General features: G+C 34.1%; 1 protein-coding gene across 1 annotated transcript in view; it reads left to right on the plus strand.

The window, feature by feature from the left end:
* LRP1B (LDL receptor related protein 1B) overlaps window positions 1–25743 on the plus strand; it is a 1762610-nt gene that overhangs the window by 1332617 nt on the left and 404250 nt on the right. The window contains exons 38-42 of the mRNA XM_053655128.1: window positions 476–605; window positions 17015–17141; window positions 17276–17427; window positions 17716–17840; window positions 19260–19631. Coding sequence (XP_053511103.1) covers window positions 476–605; window positions 17015–17141; window positions 17276–17427; window positions 17716–17840; window positions 19260–19631 — 906 coding nt within the window. The remainder of the gene's footprint in view (window positions 1–475; window positions 606–17014; window positions 17142–17275; window positions 17428–17715; window positions 17841–19259; window positions 19632–25743) is intronic.

Here is a 25743-nt window from a genome sequence, read left to right on the forward strand (position 1 = left end):
TAATACTTCTAGTCACAGGGGTAAATAGTCTTTTTTTTGCTTTCGGCTTCATTCTTTCTAATACTTTTGAGCCTTTGAATAAGTGTTTTTGTGTAGAAGCAGATCATGTAATGTTAACATTGGCAATTCTCCTGATAACTCCATGAGTCAGGTTAACAGAAATGTTAGTTCTCTTTTGCCTGAAGTCTGTAGAAAGTTAAAATAGATTCCTCCTCACAGTGTGAGAAGTTTTAACTTATTTTTAAGATATAAATGCATCATTATATAGTTTAAACTACAGATGTGTGAGATGTAGGAAGTATTTGCATATCAGTTTATTTGCAGCTTTCTGCTTAGGAAATGTACACATTACAATATAGAAACTAAGTAATTTCTGAAAAGTTATGTAATGCTCAGAAGGTTAATAATTAGCCATAACTGGTAAATAGTTTCCTGTCTCACAACTATATCATAAACACATCTGCATTTCTCCTAGGTAACATATATTGGACAGACCATGGTTTCAACTTAATTGAAGTTGCAAGACTCAATGGCTCTTTCCGTTATGTGATTATTTCCCAAGGCCTGGATCAACCAAGATCTATAGCTGTGCACCCAGAGAAAGGGTAATTTTAAGATTTATATATAACTTTTGAGTGTTAGTTATTTCATTAAAAAATATCCAGACTTTCACATTAATATTTATTTTTGGTTATAATATCTGAAGCAAAACTCAAAAATATCTAACCAGTCGAAGAAGTTTTTCACTTGGTCATGTATAATTTAGTAATTGATGGAGTTACATTTGTTCTGCAGTTCTTGAATGTGTGTGTAAATCCAAACAAGAATACCAACATATTCTTAGATTCTCAGTTTAAAGTTCTGCCCTAGAACTGTTTACATAATAGCTACTGAATTATTTGCTGAGAGAATGAAATAACCATTTGAAAGCCAACCTTATATTTTGCTATTTCTAAAGCCTCAATTTCCATTTATGTTCAACATGTTCATCCTAAGCTTGTTCTACCCCCTTAAGATGAAGATAAATATGTCTGTCTTCTGATATTTCCATTTGGATGTTTTATAGGCAAAAAACTGTACATATCAAACAACTGAAATGAATTCAATCTGTCAACAAGATTTGCTGATTTTTTGCTTCTAAATATTATCAGTCTACCACTCTCCATCTTTACAGCCTCCACCCTCATTAAATCTGTTCTTACCTTGCACATATTCCACTGTTATTGATCTCCTAACCTCACAGAAGATTAGACTGACTTTTTTCTTTTAATACAAATCTACTGATACTTAAAACTTTTCATGGAATTCCCATTGACTTCTTAATAAAGTCCAGAATTTCCACTGGGATCCTTCATAATCAAACCTCATGTAAATAATCAGTCTCAATTTCTTGCTACAGTCTTTTTTGGACTTCTTAGTTTTTCAAATAATTCCTATACTGTTTAACTCCCATTACTGGCAATGTTCTCCTTCTTACTTTTATCTTGCTAAATATCACTTTTCCTTCTTTGGTTTTATAAGTAGGTTAGATTGTTTTGTTCTAGAGCACCAAAACACCAAGTGCTTTCATTTTTGTAAATTCTGTATATTAATATATATCCATTTATATTTACTTTTCTAGTAACTCTCTTTTTTACTGAACTGGAAAATGCCTCTATTCTTTACAACAACTCTGTAAGAGCAGAGCCTTATGTGGTTTATTTCTCTGTCCCCAGAGTTTAGTACATTGCCTGGTAAAAAGTACACAGCTGATCAATAACCATTTCGCTTTCAAACAATACCGTAGAAGTAGTCCTATCACAAAGCCTCATAACCTCATACTACTCCCCACTATTGTGTCACTGTGTATCTTGCATCGCTAGTATGACTTGACTTAGAGGGTTTTTTGTTTGTTTGATTGTTATTAAGAATAGATAGTTTATGATTGAATTGAACTCCTGTGCCTTTTGTTGTGGAAGAAAGTGAAGCTGTCATAGTCACCCAGATGTTTATTAGATAAGCCAGCATAAAGAACAGTGATGGAGAATGAAGTCAGTCTATGTGAATCATGAGTCAACTCTTACGAAACTCTGCAACCTTTCTTATTTGTTTTGTTATATGTGCTTTTTCCAATATTACCCCTTGATTCACTTTCTTGACAGATGCTATAAGGTTAAGCCATAACATTAGGACAGTGAAAAAGGTAACAAGAAAGACTAATATAGGAAAGAGAAATGAGGGCAACAAATTGTACACCCTTTAAAGGTTTTGCAACCCTTTAAAACTAAGATTACAATATGTTTTTAAAGATTTTAAATATATTTTTAGAGAGGGGGAAAAGGAGGTTGAAATAGAAGGAGAGAAACATCAATGTGTGGTTGCCTCTCACATACCCCCTACTGGGGACCTAGCCTGCAACCAAGACATGTGCCCTGACTGGAAACAGAACCAGTGAGCCTTTGGTTCACAGCCCAGCACATCCACTGAGCCACACCAGCCAGGGTAGATTACAATGTTGCTTTTTTTTTTTTTTAACTGAAAAAGCTGCATCGGTTAGAAATTCTCTTAAATGCAAAAGAACATAACATTTAACTGATGTGTCTTATCCCTAAAAGCTTCTCTTTCTCCCTTTTTCAACTACCATTTATCTTTGCTAAGTTTTATTTTGTCCTATGCTTGATGTTATGGCTGCATTAATACAGCAGGAAGTATGTCCACACCTAAAGAATGAGGCAGGTGTTAGACAAAACACCTTTTCCTTGTTAAACTGTATCATTTATTTGGAAAGAGAAAGGTTTTGGTGTTAAACCCCATGTTTTAAACCTCAGATGGATTACATGCCCCAGCTTAGATCAGTCAATAGCCAAAGGGAAGAGATTATCTTGATACATTTAGACAAGTTTTGTTTCCCAGACCAAGCAGTATACACTGGATATCTGAAAAAACAAACAAACAAACAACCCCTCAGTTTGTATTACCAGGGAAGATCTTGAGTAGATGTATTTCAAAGAGACAATATAAAAAAAGAAGAAAAGTGACTCTTTTAATTGTTCTATTTCAGTTGTCAACCCAGCTCACTTTCTTTTTCAAATTGTTTTCCTTTGACATCTTAATTTTGGAGTGCACCCAAGGATCAGTCTTTGTTGTTTTTCTCTTCTTGATTTGGTGATCTCAACCACCTAAATGTTAAAGATTCCAGCATGTATATACCTAGACCAGACCTTATTCCTAAACTCTAGATTTTTATATTCAACTGAGTATTCACCTTATTCATTTAAAGATCTGTGGCAGATTCTAATTCTCCAGATGATTGCCACAGAATTTAATATGCTGCATGCTCTTCTTACAGTGAGAAGTGAAACATCTATTCCATACTCTTGAATTTGGTTGGGCTTGTGACTATTATGGGAGTGATACTATGTAATTTCTGAAGCTATATCATAAAAGAAGATAAAACTTCTCCCTGCTTTTCTTGGGATGCTCTTAAAAGCTGTGAGGAAGCCAAGCAACTTCATGAAGAGGCCACATGTAGATGTGTAAGCTTACAGTCCTAGCTAAGTTCCAGCTGACAGCCGGCACCAACAGCGAGACATGCTGAGTGAGGGGACCTTCCAATGGTCCCAGTCCCCGGCCATAACCCTAACACTGTTGTCTTCACAGTTGATGTGAAGAAGAGATGCACTCATGCAGAGCTCTGACCCAGTTACGAATTCATAAGCAAATAAATCAGTGTTGTTTTAAGACTCTAAATTTGGAGTGATTTGTTAAGGAACAATATGTAACTAGAATAAGATCCATCAGAAATTTTTACCTTAACAGTCTAAAACTAAACTGAATCTTTTTTCTATAATTTGACTTCTCCATTGGCTGATGCCAGTTCTGTTACTTCAGTTGCTTAGGCCTCAACACTTGATACCATCTTTAGTGTCTCTTTTACTCTAGGTTCAATACACCAAGAATCTGTTACTTTTGGCTTCAAAATATATTTATACTCTACCAACTTCTCACAAATTTTATTGCTACCACCCTAACCCGAATCATCCCTCTTGCCAACCTTTCTGGATCATAGGGTACTATCCTCTACTCCTGTAGCCCTGTTGTCAGTTTTTCATGTGGTGGCCTAATTATTCTTTTGGAATTTATGTAGCTGTCACTTCTTTGCTCAAATTTTACCAGCTTGTTCTTTTTACTCTCTTTGGAAGATGAACAACAGTGTGGGAATAGACTGGGAGTAGGGGGTGGGCTGGGAGGAGGAGAGCAAAAGAGGAAAAATTGGGCCAACTCGAATAGAATAACAGTAAATTTTTAAATAATTATCACAAACCTAAAATGGTATTATTTTCTTCATTTAACAAATAAGGAAAATGAGTCAGCAGTTTTTAATACATTACTCTGTCATCAAGTTATTATGTGATAAAGTTAGGTTTTGCTAAACTCTAATTATGCTACATTATATGTGTATGCATGTATGTGTTACATGTTACATATACACATATATAGTATTGTCTTAAGCATAACAATTAATAAAAACCAAGCACATAAGAAAACATTTTTAACAGTTTCAGAATAAAATTATTTTAAACATTAGTGAAGGGTGAATAAACCCTAATGAAGAAGGACAGGGAAAATTTAGGAGAAAACTTTGAGTTGGGTCTCACTCCCCTTGCGTAGCCCCAGACCACATTGAGCCCATGGATGGGTGCCTCTGAAAAGGGTGGGTGCAATTTTGTTTAATTTAAAGGATAAAACCCATGACTCTATTAACAGGTGTCCACATAACACCTGTAAACTTAAAATAAAAATGTTTTCTCCCAATATGATGGTATTTAAATAATACCTTTTTTATAATTCATAATCAAACCATAAATCATTACAGCCTCAATAGAGAAAATCTGATCAATTGCTTGATTGTGAATAATTATTCTAGTGATAGGAACAAGTATAATTTGAATGTTTTGAAATTCCATACATACACAGAAAATGGGTTTGTTTCTAATAAGGAATTTCTTCCCTTCATGTTTTTAATAAATCCAACAATTCATTTGTTTTCTGGAGAACCTGTGTTCCTGACCTGTTATAGATTCATGCAGTTCAGTTTAACAGGCCTCTTGCTGTTACTCGTCAATCTGTCATTTTCTTTTTAATTTCTTATTGAAATCTAGTGTACACCCTCAAGTTGTTATTCCAGACCTTCTTTCTCTTAAGTATCTTTTATGCCTCTACAGCCCATTTCAGCAAAAACTCTACCTACAACTCTCTAGGGTGATTGAGAACACCAGGCAAAGAATCCCACACACACTTCACTCTGTCAGTCTGTTCAATTAGCGCTTATTGAGCACTACACACAGTGAAACAGATCATGTCAGTACATCTCCATTTCCTCCTTAACCTTCCGTTCAGTACCTTTTGACAAAACAGAACTGCTTACCATGTGAAAGACACTGGCAGACAGTGTGAAGTATGATGTTATAAGTAAGGTGTTGCATCTGTTCATGATGAAGATTTTGTTTAAATTTACAGTTCTACAAGTACAAAATTTCATTAAAGAATAGTCTCATCTTGTAAAGTAAGACTCATTTTCAGGCATAAAGAGATTAGATCAGAGTAATTTAATTTTCAAATCGTATCTAAATCTCATCTTAAAGTATTAATTTACAGAAGACCATTATAAAATTATTGAGTTTTAAGAGAAAAAGATAGCATATAATTAGAGCAGTTAATAAAAGTGAGAGTAGTAGCAGCATTAGTGGTGATTATTAGAGGCTTAATGGAGGACAGTTGAAGGAGAATGTTTTTGAGATAGAGTGGGGATATATTGGCAAAACAAAGACCATTAGCAAGAGTTTAAGTACATGACACATGGGGAAGAGTAGGTGATGCAGTTGGAAAATAAGTTAGGGCCATAAAATAAGCAATAAGATACCCCATATTTTAAAGTGACTACCAAGGTGACAACTTCTTCAAGTATACTAGTTAAGTTCTAAACTGGTCCTGACTCCTCTTTTCTAAGTCTCCCCCAGCCCTTAACAACCCACATGACCAGACATCAGAAGTGTGATGAGGGCTTATAGAAGTTGTAGCACTCTTTAAATAGGGGATTTTTTGAAATGCTCATTTATTATACCAAGGAGAGTGTTATAGAGGCATAGAAAGTGTTCTTTCCCTTTTCTCAAGCCAAATAATGAAGAGACCTAGAAGCAAATATATAAGGGGAATACTAAAATAAATAGAAAAGAACAATAAATAAAAACAAAATGTGTCACTCTCCTACCTTCAGTCCTTAGACCAGGAATCAGGTCAAAGTTGGACAGAGGGGAAAAAAATTTTAAATAAACATGAGATTTAAGTTTGGATTTAGAAAGACCTGGTCTTTGATGTTAGAAAATTAATCTTAACAGTATAATTTTGTTATTTTAACTAAAATTGTTTTGGAAGTCCAGGATTCCTTCTGAGATAGAGAATTCTCATCAAGAGATATTGACTAGAGCATAAATGGAATCAGAAGTTGAGTAAATATAAAGTCTCTACTTATCCAACAGAGATCTGACTCTGCAATAAAACATATTAATGGAAGAGATTACCCAAGAAAGAGTACAGAATAAGTCTAAGAACAAAAAATTAAGAATACTTACAGTTAGAGAATGAATCGATTGAGGGGAAAAATAAAGAAAACTAACAAAAAAGGATGAGACAGAGAGTAAAACAACAATTTCAAATCTGTAGGAAAAAATCACTGTGTTGTAGTCAAGGTAAGAGAGTTTTAGGAAGAAGATTGTGTCAGGAATAAAGAGATTCGAAGGGATAAAAACAGAACAGAACATTGGATTAATGATTAGGGTGTTATTGTTAACTGTTATCAATTTCAGACGATTGGTAGGGCAGAAGCCAAATATAAAGAATTAGTAAGTGAAAGATAATTAGAAAGTAGAACTAGCACATTTAGGCTACAGTTACAGAAACATGGGCAAGGAAAGAAAAGAGAAGAAAGTAGAAGGTATGTTGAGAAAGTAGTAGGATTTGGAGAAAGTTTTTCTTAGTATGGGAGTCAGGGGATACTTCACATATTTATAGGTCAGGGGAAGAAACTGGCCAAAAAGAAGAGGGAGAAAATGTACATGAAGAGAAGAAAAATTCTAAGGATTATAGGAGGAACCTTGGCATGGAAGAAGTAATAAGATGGATCAGTAATAACAACAGGAGGCACAAAATTGAAACATGATCTTATATCATGTTTCCCAGCAGTTGTTGATATTGGAAATAGAGCATTTTCACTGATAATTAAACTTAGTTTGTGTCCTTGCTTATGTAAGGCAGAGGCAAAATGGAGATGTGGGTTCCTGGAAGAGTTAAAGATGAGGATCTATGAGCTGGGATATTCACAGGATCATCAACATGACTCATAAAAGTCCCTGAGTATGTCGACAGTGGAGGGAGAAGACAGTAAAGTTGTCAGAGAGTAGTAAAGCAATTAAATAAATGTAGTGGTTAATTGGGATACAATGATGATGTTGTAGTATGGGAAAACTAAATGTGTGAGTTCATACTGTGAATGTTTTGAAATAAGTGAATAGAATCTCAGAGAAAGTTTCCTTTGTTACTAAAATTTACTTCACTCATATTCTAAACATAATAACATTCATTTCCTTGGACAACTCATACAATAACTATTCTTTTTAAATCTATCATCTCTAGCTTGTTCCTTTCAATGAAGTTTTTCTCTTAGCTTTCAAATAGGCTCAAATTCCTCTTATTTGAAAAAAAAGGATAACAAGTAAAACTTACCAATGTCTTATTTTTTCACATATGTTTGCTTTTTAAATTATTTTATTTTTATTTTATTTATTTTCAGGGAGAGGGGAGGGGGACGGGAAAGAGAGGGAGAGAAACTATACAAGAGAAACACTGATTGGTTGTCTCTCATATGCTTCCAGTCAGAGACCTGGACTGCAACCCAGACACACGCCTGACAGGAAATAGAACCGGAGACCTATTGTTTTGTGGGTCGACCCCCAACCCACTGAGCCACACCAGTCAGGGCTACTTCTTAATTTCTTAGGAGCTATATCCATTGTTTCTTCATTGAACTTCTGAAATGGTTTTTCAGATTCTGTTCTTTCGAAACACTTTGAAATTTATCAGTACCCCAAAACAAGTAATTTCTTTTTTAGGTTTCACACCTTTTGAATTCTTCTTTATAGTTTTTCCATTCATTATCCACTCAGTAATTCATTTTGTCTGTTACCTTCTTTAACTGTCCATTTTGTTGTTTTCTCTAACCTCCTTCAGACATGTCCTCTTAGCATTGTATGTCTCCTCTGATTATTTTTCTCTTCATTTAAGGCTTTGAATGCCATTTTCCTCTCTTTCTATATTTATCTTTTAAACTTGTTTTCATGTTTTTATACTTTAATGCCTGTATTACATTCTCTCCCTAACCATGGCATCTTTTCAAAATTTAATCACGGGTCTTTTGTCCTGACAGGATTAAAACGTACCTTAGATTTTTCTTTCCTTTCTCATCACCTGTTTCATCTGCCACACAATGCTATCATTTCCTCCCTTCAGAGGTCTGAGACTTTACACTCTCTCCATGGCAACTGTGAGTGCAGCACTGACTCAGCTAGAGGATATCAGTAAATAGTTTTCATTTCTTATTTTTTTAAAATTTTCATTCCATGAAACAAGAAATCTTGGACTATGTAGCAATATTTTAAATATCATTACCTTTGTACACTCACTTTTTCTTTAAAAAATAAGTACTATATAAATCCCAGGGTTAGATATTGTTTTCAGAATGCATAATTAAGAATTGATACACCTTTTTAAATATGAAGCTTATTTTTTCTGAAATGTTTACTCCTGCTTAGATATATTAGTGATATGTTTCTTCCCATAAATTATATCCATGTTTACTGACTGGAATTCAGTGGAAGAGAAAAAAGGCTTAAAAATGAGCAGCCTATATAAGTTTTTCAAACATCGATATTAAGGTACTATTATATAGATAGTTAGCTGTCAAAATTCATATCATAGAAATTCAGTTTAGCATTTTAATGTTCTATTTGAAGTTAAAATATGGCACGTTATATGGCCAAGGGAAAAAATGAATCATAATGGGGTAAACTAACTGAATCCAAACTGTAAATACGCCTTGGAAAATAGACATGAAGCCTGTTTTTCAACCAAGGAAACTTGCAGTCTCTTAAAACTGTAGCCAATGCAAGATAGAAAGTGCATATAAATTTAGTTTAGCTCAAAAAATTCTCCTCCTTTGACTTCTTTTGGTATGCCATCACTTTCCATTGAAAATTGAAATAAATTAATTTTCTTTATGCTAAAAAGCCATATTCTACCTATAACAACAAAAAATGATGTATATGAAGTCACAGTATGATATCAAAAAATTTGTTAACTTTCCATGGAATTGGATCCTAAGCGAAGCAGGAATATTCTGTCAGTTTGTTTTCTTTTAAGCACCAGGATGTGCATTGTCCTTCTAAACTTAGCTTTATATTTCTATGACTATAAATAGCTCACTTAAAAGTATCTCTTTCCAATGCAATGATTCAGCTTGACGATATATCTCCATAGTCAAGTACATATGGTCAAATGTTCTTTGATTTATTGTGTATATAAATGAGAGCAGATAGATATGCTTTTAGGATATGCTTAACAATATGCAGAAGGTCTTAAATGACAGTTTTAACATCTTTTGAGCTAGCAAGAATATATAGTATAGTTTAATACTGTGTTCTAGAGTTTATTTTCCATTTAAGTCAAAGCAACACTTATAAAAACAAAATGGAATTAAATTTGATTTACAATAGAAACAATAGTGGACTCCCAATGCTAGTACATGATATTAAGATACCATGATGCTCAAGTAGCTTAGGAATACCACAGTCATACCCCAGATCATAGCCACCCCTCTCTGAGTGAGGCATATGAAATTAGGAAAAGAAGTGAAAGAAAGATGTCACAGTATTTTTCATGAGGGGTTATCTCAAAATTCTACTGTAGATATCTACCATTCTTACAAAGCTGGTTAGGACTTACTCATCCAGTCCTTTTTAATGAGATGCACCCTCTTTCCACAAACATAAATCTTGGATTTTATGTCTTCCTCCAAAAGGAGTAAAGAAAGACAAGAAATGATCGATATGCCCTGAGCTGCAATTGCAGCTATGCGGCTGGTTGCAGAGAATGGCCAGAAGGGTCATGCTATCTCTCACTGCAAGAGGGTATCCCTGGCCCAGACCACCAAAGCCATTTTTGATGAAAACCAAAGGCAACCACACAAAAATACAACACCTTTCCTTAATTTCTCAAGGGATCTGATCTATGAAAACATAGTAAAAGGGTAAAAGAGAAATTTGAAAAATATCTTGTAGGAGGGCTACACCCACAGTGGCCCCCAGGCCACCACTGATGAGAATAAGTCTGTCAAAACATGATCTGACTAGGGAGGAAAGGTGGCCAATCTCCCAAAAGAGAAGGGCGAGGAGCCTGTTCCTCAATAGGTTTTTATTGGGTTCACTTTGAATAGGAATACAGGGCATATAGGTAAAGCTCATCAGTCACTGTCAGGCAGTAATGATCAAACAATAGATAATATTAAAAAATTCTGAGGGCTTATTTTGAGTCAGGGTCAGATAGCTAAAGGGGCATAAAATCTTTGGGAAATAAACTAATTTCATGCTTGGACCCTTATTTAAATTGAGGGTATTAGTAAAGAAGGCTTCGTAGGATTTCATGCACTCTTTCTTAGGCCTGATCACCCTAGGGAACCCACTTTTTCCAGCACAGGGCTGAACCACCTTCTGTCATTGTTTCAGGCTTAAGTCAGGCAGGGAAAGTAAGGCAGCCAAGAGAATAGGAGACTTCTTGCAGACAGAATGAGGACTCAGGCTGTATCAAAGCCGAGGAGTGAGGGTCCATTACCCCCTTTTTCTATAGCCCCCTGTGGCCTTCCCTGAGGGCCCCTTCATGACCATGCCAGTCTTAGGTCACCCCTCCTTTGAGGAATCTTACCTGTGATTGGCTAACCAGTCATCTGCCCGTGGCCAAGCAGGGTGAAGTGAAAGGGGGCAGAGGCTGCACCCCTACAATGAAGATAAACTTTGTCTTCTTTTTTTTTTAATTTAATTTACTTATCTTTAGAGGGGAAGGGAAAGAGAGAGGGAGAGAAATATCAGTGTATGGTTGCCTCTCATGTACCCCCTGCCAATAACTGGACTGCAATGGGAACTGGCCTGCAACCCAGGCATGTGCTCTGACTGGGAATTGAACTGTGATCCTCTGGTTTGCAGGCCCGTGCTCAATCCACTGAGCTACACCAGCCAGGGCTAAACTTTGTCTTCTTAATGGTGTATGATCCCAAGGTCCTTTACTCCACCTTAGCCATGGGGAATTATAGCTTCTGAAACTAGGCAAGGCAGTTCCCAACAGTATTTTATTTACCTGTTGATATTGCTACAGTTTGTTTTAATGCAGAATATCCAGCATAGGTTAATTGATATATACGATAGTTTTGAAGGTACAAAAAATATTTAAAATTTTTGTATAATACTTTCAAAATTCTAAATAAGCTCTTTATTACTAAGAGTATAGGACACAGGTGGCAAATACAAGGCCTGAGGGCACAATCCAGCCCTCCACCTTATTTTATCCAGCCTGGCACTTTATTTCTACCTGGCAGCAGTGCCAAGTTCCTTGTCCCTAGTTAAAGAGAAGTTACATTTATTCAGTCATAAAATTACATTTGGCCCTTTGAAGGCGACCACGAGGGTGATATGGCCCCCAGTGAAAATGAGTTTGTCACCCCTGGTCTAGGGTATAAGAGACTAGGTGTTAATTATTTCATAGGAAAATTCTTAGATTATAAGGAAACATCAAATATAATATATTGAAAACACCAAGAATTAGTAAAAAATGAACCATTCACTCAAGAAAACCATTGTTAAACATGTAAATAGTAAATTAATATTATAATGTATATGCATATGTATGTATTTTTTTAATGAGAGGAGAATGGGCAGTGAGACAGGGTACAAATACATAAATAAAATCAGGGATTAATATAATAGAAGGTGATAAGCCTAATGTGCTATGGGATTACAGGTGCCAAAGAAGTTTTCCTTTGTGAAAAAATTTTCTTTGTATTTCTCCAGTGTTGGCTGAGGGACACTATTTTTTGTTGTTGTTAATGTTTTATATAATAAGTAACAGTTTTATATAATTATTTAATATCACAAAGTAGTGAATCAAGATGGAATCAAATGTTACAAACACCAAATTAAGAGCTGTTATACAATGATAATAATTTTAAGCTTAAACAGAAAGAGAAAACAACTCACATGGCCTATATGTTTATTTTGGCTGTAAATAAAAGTCGATTTCTGAAGTTGTTTATAGGAATGACAACTTCTCTTACCATAGTACTTCAATATTTTCTGTGTTGAAATCCCTAATTTCATTACTTAGAGAGACTTATGACTAACAAATTCTAAAAATTTATATTAGTATTATCTTAGAAAGTATTTTATTTACCTATTTGCCTCTGTCATTAAAGAGTGAGCTTCATGAGGGCCAATAAATCCCATTGATTTTGTATCATTACTACCTAGCACATTAATAATTACTTAATGTATTTTGAATGAGTACATGACTAAAATGAAAGAATATATTTGAAAATCATCCACCAAATTATCCCTGGCTGGTGTAGCTCAGTGGATTGAGCGCGGGCCTGCGAACCACACGATTGCGGTTGGATTCCCAGTCAGGGCACATGCCTGGGTTGCAGGCCGGTTCCCTGCAGGCCAGTTCCCAGCAGGGGACACACAAAAGGCAACCCCACATTGATGTTTCTCTCCCTCTCTCCTTCCCCCCCTTCCCCTCTAAAGATAAATAAATAATTAAAAAAATTAAAAAAAAAAAAAAAAGAAAAGAATCCAGCAATTTCTTCTGCTGCTCCAACCCTCACAGGTTTTTACAGTCAGAAGTTACAGGGACTTATCTTCCTGGTTCTGGAACTTGGGGCTAGGTGGTCTGGTCTGGGACTTGGATAGCTCACTCCTGAAGTATCCCTTCCTATTTTTTTTTTTATTTATTTATCTTTAGAGGGGAAGGGGGGAAGGAGAGAGAGAGAGGAACATCAATGTATGGTTGCCTTTCTTGCGTCCCCTGCTGGGAAGGGAACTGGCCTGCAGGGAACTGGCCTGCAACCCAAGCATGTGCCCTGACTGGGAATCGAACTGCGATCGTGTGGTTCGCAGGCCTGCTCTCAATCCACTGAGCTATACCAGCCAGGGCATCCTTCCTATTTTTATCTACCATACATGAATGTGGGACCATCCATTTCTCCACCTCTCCACACTACTCATTGTCTCTGTGTCTTCATGCCTCTCTGCATCTCTACCCCTGCTATCCATCTAGATGAATGTGACTTCTTTAAATCCTTGGCTGTTGGACTTCCATACATCTCAATTTTCTGATGAATCTGGGATTTTCTGATATTTGCTTTATAGTCTAGTTGTAATTTCTGCTGTAGTCGTGCAAGGAGGTAAAGTGTGTTTACCTTTGCCTCCATCTTTTTTTTTTTAATTTTATTTATCTTTAGAGGAGAAGGAAAGGAAAGAGTGAGAGAAATATCAATGTATGGTTGCCTCTCATGCATCCCCTGCTGGGAACTGGCCTGCAACTTAGGCATGTGCACTGACTGGGAATGGAACCATGATCCTTTAGTTCTCAGGCCCGCGCTCAATACAATGAGCTATACCAGCCAGGGACCTTTGCCTCCATCTTGACCAGAAGTCCTAAATTTTGAATTTTTAAATTTTGTAATTATAAGCCTCTGTAAATAAGAACAATGTCAGTTTGGAACAAATTATTATCAAGGGAAAATTCAATTATATCACACAGTATGTGATTTTGACTATTTTAAGAATGTCTAGGTCAGTAATAACTTTGAGAAGTATTTTCAGGGCTAGATTTACCAAGCGAATGCTGTAAAGAAAATTTTCTTGGCTATATCATACAATCCAATAAACTTTACTACAGCAAAAGTTGAACTAAAATGGAGAAAATATCAATATTTAATATCATCACTGAATCTTAATTTTCATGGTGTTTCAAAAACCAGAGACAAAGATTTTCATTTCTTCCCATTGCTAAAGATCATACTTTGATACAAAGACTCTGTGCATTAAAAATATCTCTAATACATCTATATAAATTACCATCTTAAATTATACATACATTTTTTTCCTGTAGTTTTATATGCTTAGAGAATGTTCTTTCTCTAAATTCAGGTTACAAGCCCCAAAGATTCTCAAAGTGCTAATTTTATTTAATTCTTTACTTTGAGTTTTAGTTTATGGAACAAATTATTTTCCCATATATTTATAAAATGTTGATATATTTTGGTAACCATGCAGTTTTTCCATTTTATTAAGTTGACAAGTTATTTATTTATAAAAGTAATTCTTGTCTTCAGATTTAGCTTCATATATCATGCTAATTTATCAAACCACTACAGAAAATGTATTCAAGATAATTTTATCTTAAAAAATTTTTCTCTCTAATTTTATTTCCATTCATCCAAGCCTTCTGTATGGATGTATTGTAAAGTCTAAATGAATAGGAAGTACTTGGGAAGAAAGAGAGAGTTGTTCCTCAACCTCAACAACTTTTTTAATGTGTTTTTTTATTTGTTTTGACTATGAAGATCTTTGTTATACTCCTTATATCTAAAGAAAAATTGAATATGATGTAATATTATTTTACTGGTATATTTATTTTTGATGACGCAACATATCATAGAGAGGCCTGCACAGTCCTGGGTTAACAAAGCCTGAATGCAGTTCCTGGTGTGAATTCTTATCAACCATGAGACTGTGAATCATTAACATCCTAAACTGCAATTTTAATGGCTCTGAGAATTAGGCTTAAACATATTAAGCACCTGAATAAGACTTCTCACTCAAAATAATATTTTTATTACTCATTTAGTTAATTTGAAAGATTACTATTGCATAAAAGATATGTTATAAATGTCCTCATCCATATTTGAACTTCATAGTATGAGAAAGTAGATAAGAATTAGATTGAATAAGTAATCATGTGTGTGTCCTGCTCCCAAAATGCCTTCTTCCAGTAAAACATTCCCTGCCATTTTAACACAATGACTGACTAGTTCTTTTAAGAACATTATTAATGTCAAAATTTGTCCTTATAAGTCCAAGTGGAGCAACACATTTGACTTTCCAGTTAAACCATTATTTTATTTTTAATATTTTTAATGTAATGAGCCTCACTTAAAGTTTTAAAAGTCTTAACTTTAATACAAGAATTAAAAATATCATGCCTGCTTCATTCTAGATATAACCAATAAAATATTAGTTAAATTTCTTGCTATAAAATTTTTCTTTTCGAATTTGTAGACTTTATCAATATGAATGAAACTTTCTTCAGATTTGATATACTTGGGACTCTAGCCACACCTCTTTTTTTTTTTTTTTTGTCTAGTTATAAACCCACACATTTATTTTATAAAGAATTTTCAGCCATGGCTGGTGTGGCTCAAAGGACTGAGTGCCGGCCTGAGAACTAAAGGGTTGCTGGTTCAGTTCCCAGTCAGGGCACATGCTTGGGTTGTGGACCAGGTCCCTGGTAGGTGGTGTGTCAGAGGCAACTACACATTGATGTTCCTTTCCCTCTCCTTCCCTTTCTTCTCTCTCTAAAAATAAATAAATAAAAATTAAAAGAAAGAATTTTCAAGGAAAAATTCAACTCTTAAACTAAATCAAAACAACATGCGTAAAGGGAATACACATAAAGCATGTACTTTAAGTGTCTTTTTCCTTAGGAAAATAATCTCTCCATCGAGTGGATATAAAATATGAATGTAGACCTTTGATTTATCTATATGTAATTTCATTTTCTCATCTTGTGTATGATTTATCATCTATATATGTATATATATGTGTATGTAAATTCTAATATGCATAGAATACAATCCCATTTTTATCTGAATCAATAATTACCATATTTTCCTCAACTTTAATTATTGCTGTTATCTAACAGTTGAATAAAAACTTCAGTTGATGTAACTTTAAATGAATGGATTTTATTTATCTGAAAGTATGATTTCTTCTGTTGTAATATAAATATTGTTTGTTGAATGAATGAATGAGCGAAAGAAATCATCAATTACATACCTTCAGTTTTTCTATATTTCACTTTTTGGCATGTGTTATTACAGCATGCTCTAGATTTTCTTTCTATATTTATTTTATTTCACATTTCTTCCACATTACTATTTATATTACAAAGTTGCTAAAATAGGAACGTCTACTTTTATATAAATCTTTGTTTTATATGGCTTCACAAGACAATTTCTAAAATTCAAATTAGAGTAGTTACATTTAGCAGTGGACAGCATTGAAATTTATGATGCATTCATGTATACATTCATAAATTGCATATTTACCTATACCAGTTTTTTAAAATATTCTAGTTACGTAGTGATACAGGTTTAATAATGAATAAAAAAAGGTAAGAGATCACAGTCCTCAGTGAGCCAATAGGCTAGTGGAGGCAAAAATATTAATGAAAACTAACACTGTACAGAATTATAAGGGTAAACGTGCCACTCTCATCCATGTTCTGAAACAGATTACATGGTGCAATAATCAGAGAGATTATTGCAATAATCTGAATATTTCTTGAAGGAAGTGATGTTTGAAATGTGAAAAAAAAAGAGCAAATTAGGCAAGCAGTTTTCAAAATAGAATTTCAGATAGGGAGTAGCTTGTATTAAATGAATTTTGGTAGAATTTTTAGTTTTTCTGAATAAATTCTGTGTATAGTTAAATATTTTTATAATAAAATATTTTATTGCAATGAAATATGCATGCATAGTGATTCTAGAATGTATTGTGTTTGCTTTCTTAGAATGAATGTTACTGCTGTTACTTTTAATAGTGTCTTTTTGTGCCTATCCAAATATTACTATAAATCAACAATTTAATTTCAGCTACTTGTTCTGGACTGAATGGGGACAGATGCCCTGCATTGGAAAGGCTCACTTAGATGGCACAGAGAAGGTTGTCCTCGTAAGCATGGGAATTGCATGGCCTAATGGCATCTCCATTGATTATGAGGTCTGTTGGATTTCTTTTCTTAAATATTGAGAGTACCATTAACAGCCAACTTGCATTAGTCCTCTTTTAGTCTTCATTTTCTTAAAAAAAAACAATAAAAAAGCTTGTAATGTCATGTTTCAATTGATCTTTAGGAAAATAAATTGTACTGGTGTGATGCTCGTACAGACAAAATAGAAAGAATTGACCTTGAGACTGGAGGGAATCGTGAGATGGTGCTGTCAGGGAGCAATGTGGATATGTTTTCAGTTGCAGTCTTTGGGGCTTACATCTACTGGTCTGACAGGTAATTTATTTTTTCATGAGTATTTGAGTCTCAAAATGTTATTTCAGTGCCAGTCGCTTTACCCTTGTAGGATTAACCATTCCTTAGCAAGGTCACAAAAAGGATCTCATAAAACCATGTAATTTCTACAGCAAAGACCATCACTCTTTCTATCCTAGGCTTAACTATTTCAATGTCACGGGTTACAAGCGGGTTTCTTTCCTTTTGCTGGACTGTTATCTTGAGCTGAAGTAACTGGTTTGATTTGGATTAAAAAGTGTTAATTGTGCATATTCATCCTCTTGGCAGAGCACATGCCAATGGGTCCATCAGAAGGGGTCACAAAAATGATGCTACAGAAATCATAACCATGAGAAGTGCTCTTGGAGTCAACCTGAAGGAGGTTAAAATCTTTAACCGAGTGAGAGAGAAAGGTCAGTCTCATCATACAATGAATATATTTTATTATTTATCTTATTATCAAACTTATATCATGGATTAATTTTTATTCAAGTCCAAAAACTCAAAACCCATTTTTTGAAGGGGGAATCTTATTTCTTATAAAAGTCATATACTGGCCTAATGAAATAAATACATAATAGTTCATACATAGATATTTTTTCCTAGGACAGTGTATGTTATAGACACATTATGTGCCTGGCATGTCTATAGTATGGGTTTGGGCTAAGCAATTTAGAAAAACTTGATAGATGCACATAGTCAGTAAAAAAGTACAAAGCACAATTGGCATATTAGAGGGTATAAACCCAAATGTTTGTTTTTGATTACATTTTAACGTATAAATTGATTATGGCTCCTGAAGTTCGCCGTTAGTGTGAAATATGACCAAAGTCACCACTTCTTTGAGTTGTGCATATCAAACTGATATGGCAATGATTTGAATTTTTAAACAAAAATTACTTCCATTAAATAATGTTTGTTGTTATGTTTATTAAATAAGTTGTATTTAGCTCTGACCAGGTTGCTCAGTTTGTTGGAGCATTGTCCTGTATACCAACCAAAGAGCTGCAGGTTCAATTTCCAGTCAGGACACTGACTACGTTTGGGGTCCTATCCTCAGTCAAGGCATGTGTGCGAGGCAACCAACTGATGTTTCTGTTTTACATCAATGCTTCTCTCTCTCTCTCTCTCTCTCTCTCTGCCTCTCTCCTTTCCTGTCTACTAAAATCAATAATAAAAATATACTGAGGTGAGGATAAATAAATAAATAGAATTGTATTTAATTTTCTTTACATCAGAGGAAAGTATAGGAATTTTGGAGATGAGGATGAATTCATAGCAGAGAATTAGCCAAATGGAGAAATCTTAATAACACATTACATTTTCACTCAAAACTGGGGTAACAAACTTTTGACCAATATTCTTAGGGTGCGAGGCACATTAGAGCCATAAACTGCTTTGATACCTTACATATTTCATAAATACAGAGCATAAAGTAGTACATTTTATTTGTGAACTCAGTTCATGTTTTAAGCAAATATATTACTTATGCCAAAGATTACAGTACATATAATTTATAATCCCAGTATTGCTTCGAAAAAGAGTTACACACTTAACTAGCTGATTGAGGGAAAATTCTAATGCTTTTATTTGAATAGTGAAGGAAGCAGAAGGATATAAACTCTGAAATAAAAAATAACAAATTTAAATTGTGTGATTAAAAACCTCAGTACTTTATGGTGTTTGATACTTTAATGGCCAGTCTACTAAAAATTAAGAATAAAAAATGCAGAATATTCAATATTGAATTTTTATATTTTATTAGAAAATATATTTGGAAAACAATATCAAAATACAAATGCATGTGTGTATCTTTTATGTTTCATCTTTAGGGACCAATGTTTGTGCCAAGGACAATGGTGGGTGTCAGCAACTTTGCCTGTACAGAGGAAGATCCTGGAGAACCTGTGCTTGTGCCCACGGATATTTGGCAGAGGACAGAGTCACCTGCCGAAGGCATGAGGGCTATTTGCTGTATTCAGGGAGAACAATATTAAAAAGTATACATCTTTCGGATGAAACCAATTTAAATTCACCAATAAGACCATATGAGAATCCACATTATTTCAAGAATGTTATAGCCTTGGCTTTTGACTACAATCAAAAAAGAACAGGTACCAACCGAATCTTTTACAGTGATGCACACTTTGGAAATATACAACTTATCAGAGATAACTGGGAAGACAGACAAGTAATTGTTGAAAGTAAGTATAAGTATTTATTTTTAAATACTTTGATGGAAACAAGTATTATTTGGCTTACCAGAGAAATTAGAGTTGTAATTCCATGTAGTAATTACAGTTTCTTAAAGTTTATATTCAAGAATGAATACAATTAAATTATCCAAAAGTCAAAGAAGCAATTAACTGATAGTATGTACAGCATGATATTGTGATTATTAGCTTTTAATCATGGAACTTTCAATATATGCCTTCATAATGTTTCTTATAAATAAGTACATTAAAATCTATGGAAATTAACTTTGAGTATAAAATTTACTAATTTTATTCCGGTGAGTAAAATTGTATCTTTAAGAATATCTGCTTAATTATAGTCAGTGAATTGTTTTTTCTCAAAGAGATCTTTATGTATAAATAGCTATATATATATATATATATATATATATATATATATATGTATATATATATATAGTCAATAAGAAAATATTATTAAATAAATAACTTTACATTTTTTAACATTTTAAATATTTACTCCAGCATAATATTGTGTGGATTACCAGTATAATTTTGAGAAAACTCCTGTCATCCAGCTTTTAAAGGGACTACCTTCATTTTCCTCATACAACATCCCTCTCTTTCCTATGTCTATGTGATTTCTATATATTGCCCCCTTTTCCAATTTTACTATACTGAGGCCATTCACTTTTGATACTTTTTAAATTACAAAATACTACATAAATTTATTGTAAAGTGTTCAAGTAATATAGCTTTAAAAATTCTGCCTCATCAGAACATTAATTTCATTTACTTACTCATAATTGAAGGCTGTCATGCCTCAAGAATTTTCTTTATGCATGTGTGTGTACTGTGTGTAATTACAAAAATAGAACGACCTTACATGCATTATTCAGCTACTTTTTTTCCACTTACAATATATTTTGAAAAGCTTTCACTTCAGCACATAGGCCCCATCTAATTCTTTTGAAAGCCTGTTATTAATTCTATACTAAGGATAACATAATTTACTTAACCACTTTTTATTTGATAAGTACTTAGACTGTTTCTGGTATCTCATCATTACTTACAGTGTCACAATGTACATTTGCCCATATAATTATGTTTGTTCACAAACATAATGCTTTTTAGCATAGAATTCTAGGAACATAATTGCAAAGTGTTTATTTTATTTTTATAGTTGACCAAATCTCTAAAAAGACCATATCATTTTATGTTTTCATCAATTGTCTATAAAAAGGCTTATTTTCCAAACTTATGATAACAATGATTTTGTAATTTTTATGTTATGATGATCCAGTACATAAAAGGTAAACTTGTATTAACATACATTTACCTGATAACTAGTGAGTCCAGCATTTAATATGTTTACTCATGTAAGAATATGTATTTCAGATCAGACTTGATAGTCTGTATCCCATGCTATATCTGCAACTGTTTATTCTGTTCTTATGACATTTAATATCATTCACAATCCTTTTGCTTTATCTTGGTGTAAAAACAGGAAATGGCATTGAGAGCATTATATATTTCCAACCACACTTAAAACATATTAGTTTTTAAAAATCTGAAACACTTATAGCAAAGGTGTCAGATTTGTTAAATCTTTAATTATTCCCTCTACTCTCTTATAAACCTAAAGCATTTCAGAAAGTAAATAAAAACAAATAAAGGCTTTCTTATAAGTATTAAAATATATTAATAATTTAATTAGTCAAATACATATATGTATGTGCAGACATACACCCACATATATAAATTCTGTAATTCAGAATTTCAATTGCATTAGCAACACATGTTGAGTGACATGGTACTGGCCTCCTATCTTTTTTTCTCTTTTTCTTCATGGACATTAAATTTTGTCACATATCTGAATTGATATTTTCAATAAATTATAATAAGATAGAACTCCTATATTTGTGTTAGGATCCAAAAGTGTAATTAATAGCTTTATACTTTCAGATTAGTTTTTCAAGACTATTGGTGACAATGCCTTGCTTTTAAATTATATTTCATTGAAAATATCTTTTTGTTTTCCTTTAAATTATCTACTTCTATATTCTTTTGAATGCCAAAAATACATTTGATAATGTTTTTTATTTCTTGCAATTTCAAAGTGGAAAATATCACCTTTTACAATGTATTATTTTTAATTTGCCTATTATATATCATGTACACATTGATTTTCAAAATGTAAGAATTTTAGTTATTAAATTTTTAGATTTCATAAAATGAAGAAATGACTTTTAGTTATGACACACTTATTAGCTAAGGCAATTTGCAAATTAGCTATTTAGATAACTGAGACTATTAGAAAGCAATAATAGAATGCTGTTTAATGAAACATTAAAATTGCTAAGATAAGAAAAAGATTGAAATACAATGTGAAAGTTGTGCACAGGAAGTCAGCAATGATAAAGCAAGAAATGATTTTTATTCAAGAGAGAGGATAACATAGTAATTGATTTTGGAGAGCAGAGTTGAGTGAGTCATGATTAGTGTGAAGAAAAAGAGACATGAGATCTCCCCTCATTCAGCTGTAGGCTGTAAAGTGGAGGTCAATGGCTTCCATGAATTCAACATTTTTTTGATATATTGGAGTCTCTCACAGAAGATAGTATGTTGTGAAGGTTAGGGAGGAAATAAATTTTACTCTATCCTCTTAAGTTTTGGTTGGTAAAATTTGAATTAAACTGACAAATGATAGTTTAAAAACAAAAAATGTACATACTTTTTTATTTTAATTTTTACATGTCCATGTACATGGAAGCTTTTGTAGAAAAGAATCCAAGGTCCAGAGAAACAGCACCAGGGACTTACATGCCATTTAACCTATGGTGATAAATTCAGAGACATAGGTAAACAAAAGGATGGGGACTTAGGCTTCTAGAAGCAGCAAAATTGTAGGAAAGTAAATATACCAGGAAACCAAGGGAAGGTTAGAGTTATTTTGATGCTGTGAGGCAAGTCTCTAGTGGGGTCTTGAGCTCTGAGCCCTGAGGGTTCTTGGCTTCATGCAAGAAGGAATTCAAGACAGGAGTCAGACAGAGGTTAAAGTGGAAAGGCGGGTTTGATTGAGCAGAGAGGATACGCAAGAAGAGGCACTACATACACGGAGTAGTAAACTCTCCTAACAAGAGAAGGAAAGTAGACCCCAACCATCTCTGGAGGTTGAGCTTACATCTGTAGTTTCTATTGGAAATGGCTGGCAAGGGTAATAAAGAATGGCAAAAATGTGGGTATTAACTTTAACCTTTACAAGGTATATTTTGTTTCCTTCTGTTTTCCCTTTATGGGATGAATAGACAATAAAATGTGGGTGTGTATCTGTTAATCAACCTTTGCAGGTCATTTTCTTTTCTGGAGCTCTTGATGGTCTGCTTGAATCTCTGGTCAGCCAAGTTCAGTGTCAGGCAGCATGTAGCAGGCCCCTGACTTAACTTTGATTTTAGTTAATCTATATAGCTCTCCTATATTAATTTGGCGAGTGTTGGTTAGGGACACTCTCCAGTGCTTTCTGCACCTCCACTGATGAGGATCATGCTCTCCTTCCTGGTATGAGAGAGTTGACAGCTTGAAAAGGGGAAATTTATGCCATGTTTTTAGATAGATAGGGGGAGTGTAGCATGCATCTCCTTCATTTGCCATCTCTCAGTGTCTTTGCTTAAAATAATTTTTGTGACAAAGTGGAATATTTGGGGATGGCATATTCTGATCCCTACACAGGCATGATTGTTCTGAAGTCTCTTACCCCATTATATCAGTCAAGACCAAATCCCTAGAGCATAATAACGTACCTGAAGAGGAGGCACTGGAACCATGAATAGAGGCTACTGAATATGAAGAGTAGGAAGATTTGTGAAGAACATTATGCTAAAAAGTACGGTATGTTGTTGGCATAAAAACATAAAAATGATGCATGTTGCCCTGGTCAGGTGGCTTACTTGGCTGGAGCCTCATCCCATACATCAAGAGATTGTGGTTTCAATCCCCAGTCAGGACACATACCTAGGTAGGTAGCTTGCTCAATTCCTGATTGGGGTGTATGGGAGGCAACCAATGATGTTTCTCTCTCACACTAATGTTTCTCTCTTTGTCCTTCCTCTCTAAAATAATAAGCATATTCTTAGATGAGTATTAGAAAAACAAAACAGAAACCTTGATCGATAGAATAGAATTGAGTGCCCAGAAACAAGCCCATATAATTATGATCAATTAATTTATGATAAAAGAGCCATGAAAAGTCAGAGGGAAAGGACAGTCTCTTCAATAAACAGTGCTGGGAAAACTGGACAGCCACATGCAAAACAATAAAACTCAATCACTATCTTACACTATATACAAACATTTATTCAAAGTGGAGTAAAGACTTAAATGTAAGCCCGAAACTGTAAAACTCCCAGAAGGAAATGTAGGAGATAAATTCCTTGACATATGTCTTAGTGAAGATTTTTTAATTCTGACTCCAATGGCAAAGCAAAAATAAACAAGACCACTTATTTATTTGTCTATAAACAACTTCAAAAAGTTGCTTGTCTATATCAACTTCAAAAGATTTTGCAAAGAAAAGGAAATCATCAGCAAAAGAAAAAAAAGTAATCTGCTGAATGAGAAAGTAATTGCAAAGCTGATAAAGGGTTAATATCCAAAATATGTACAACTCAGCAGCAAAGAAACAAAAAACCACACCCAGATGATTTAATTTAAAAAATAGATGTTCTCTCCAAAAAAGACATATAGATAGCCAAGAAGTAGATGAAAAGATGCTCATCATCTTTAATCATTAGGAAAATACAAATAAAAAACACCATAAGATACCACCACACAACTATTATAATGGTTATTATAAAAAAAACAAGAAATGACATAGCTAATAAATCCTGAGTTTCTTGGCAAAAGGAAAAAGAAATCATAAATATTGATGAAGAGTGGAGAAAAGGGAACCCTTGTGCATTGATGATGGAAATATAAATTTGTGCACCCACTATGGAGAACAGTGCAGATGTCTCTCAAAAAATTAAAAATAGAACTATAGTGCTCCCTGCAATTCCATTTCTGGGTATTATTCTAAGAAAATGAGAACACTAATTTGTGAAGATATATGAACCCTATGTTTTGCAGGCTTATTATAGCCAAAATATGTAAACAACCTAAGTGTCCATTGATCGAAGAATGGATAAAGAAATTGTATTATTCAGCTACTTAAAAAAAAATAAAATTCTGCCCTGGCTGGTGTATCTCAGTGGATTGAGTTGTGGGCCTGTGAACCACACGATCGAGGTTCGATTCCCAGTCAAGGCACATGCCTGGGGTGCAGGCCAGTTCCCAACAGGGGACTCATGAGAGCCAACCATACATTGATATTTCTCTCCTTCCCTCCTTCTCTTCCTTCTCTAAAAACAAATAAATTAATTAAAATCTTAAAAAAAATTTAAAATAAAATTCTGCCATTTGAGACATGGGATCTTAAAGGCATTAAGTCAATTAAAATAAGTTCAACAGAGAAAGACAAGTGCAGAAGGCTCTATACTTGTTATAGATAGTGAGTCTGCTTAAGAATGGAGAGAAGAATAAAAATGAGCCTGGCAAGCTGAGGCATCCGTTATTGGATAGAGCAATTATAGGGATGTTAGGTGGACATGGGGGTAGATAGTAATTCAGGTATGAATTAATGTCCCAGTATTGGATTACTGCCGAGTAAGGTCTCAGTAGGTAAGCGTGGGTGGAGATAATAAGATTATTAATCCCTGATCAGAGCCATTTCTATATTAAATGTCAGTTTAAAGTTAATTGCATATATACTTTTAATGCCTAGTCTAGAAGTTGAGAGATTAGTTTGTATCAATCAGCTTTAATTTTATAATAAAGCATCCCTGAATTCAATGCCTTAAAACAACAGCTGCTTCTTTACCCCACTATTTTATGGGTTGTCTAGGGTGGTTCTTCTGGTCTGCATCAACTCCTCAGACCTCTAGCCAGGCGGCAGATCTGAATGTAGCTGGTTGTCAAGGATGGTCTCCCTCATATGTCTGGCAGTAGGCATACTGTGCTCCAGGTTAATGGGCCTCGAAACTCTTGTTATGGCAACAGGTTACTTGGCATGATCCCAGGGTTCTAAGAG

This window comes from Artibeus jamaicensis, unplaced genomic scaffold (assembly GCF_021234435.1).
Source record: "Artibeus jamaicensis isolate MK-2021 breed Jamaican fruit bat unplaced genomic scaffold, CSHL_Jam_final contig_935, whole genome shotgun sequence".
Taxonomy (NCBI): domain Eukaryota; kingdom Metazoa; phylum Chordata; class Mammalia; order Chiroptera; family Phyllostomidae; genus Artibeus; species Artibeus jamaicensis.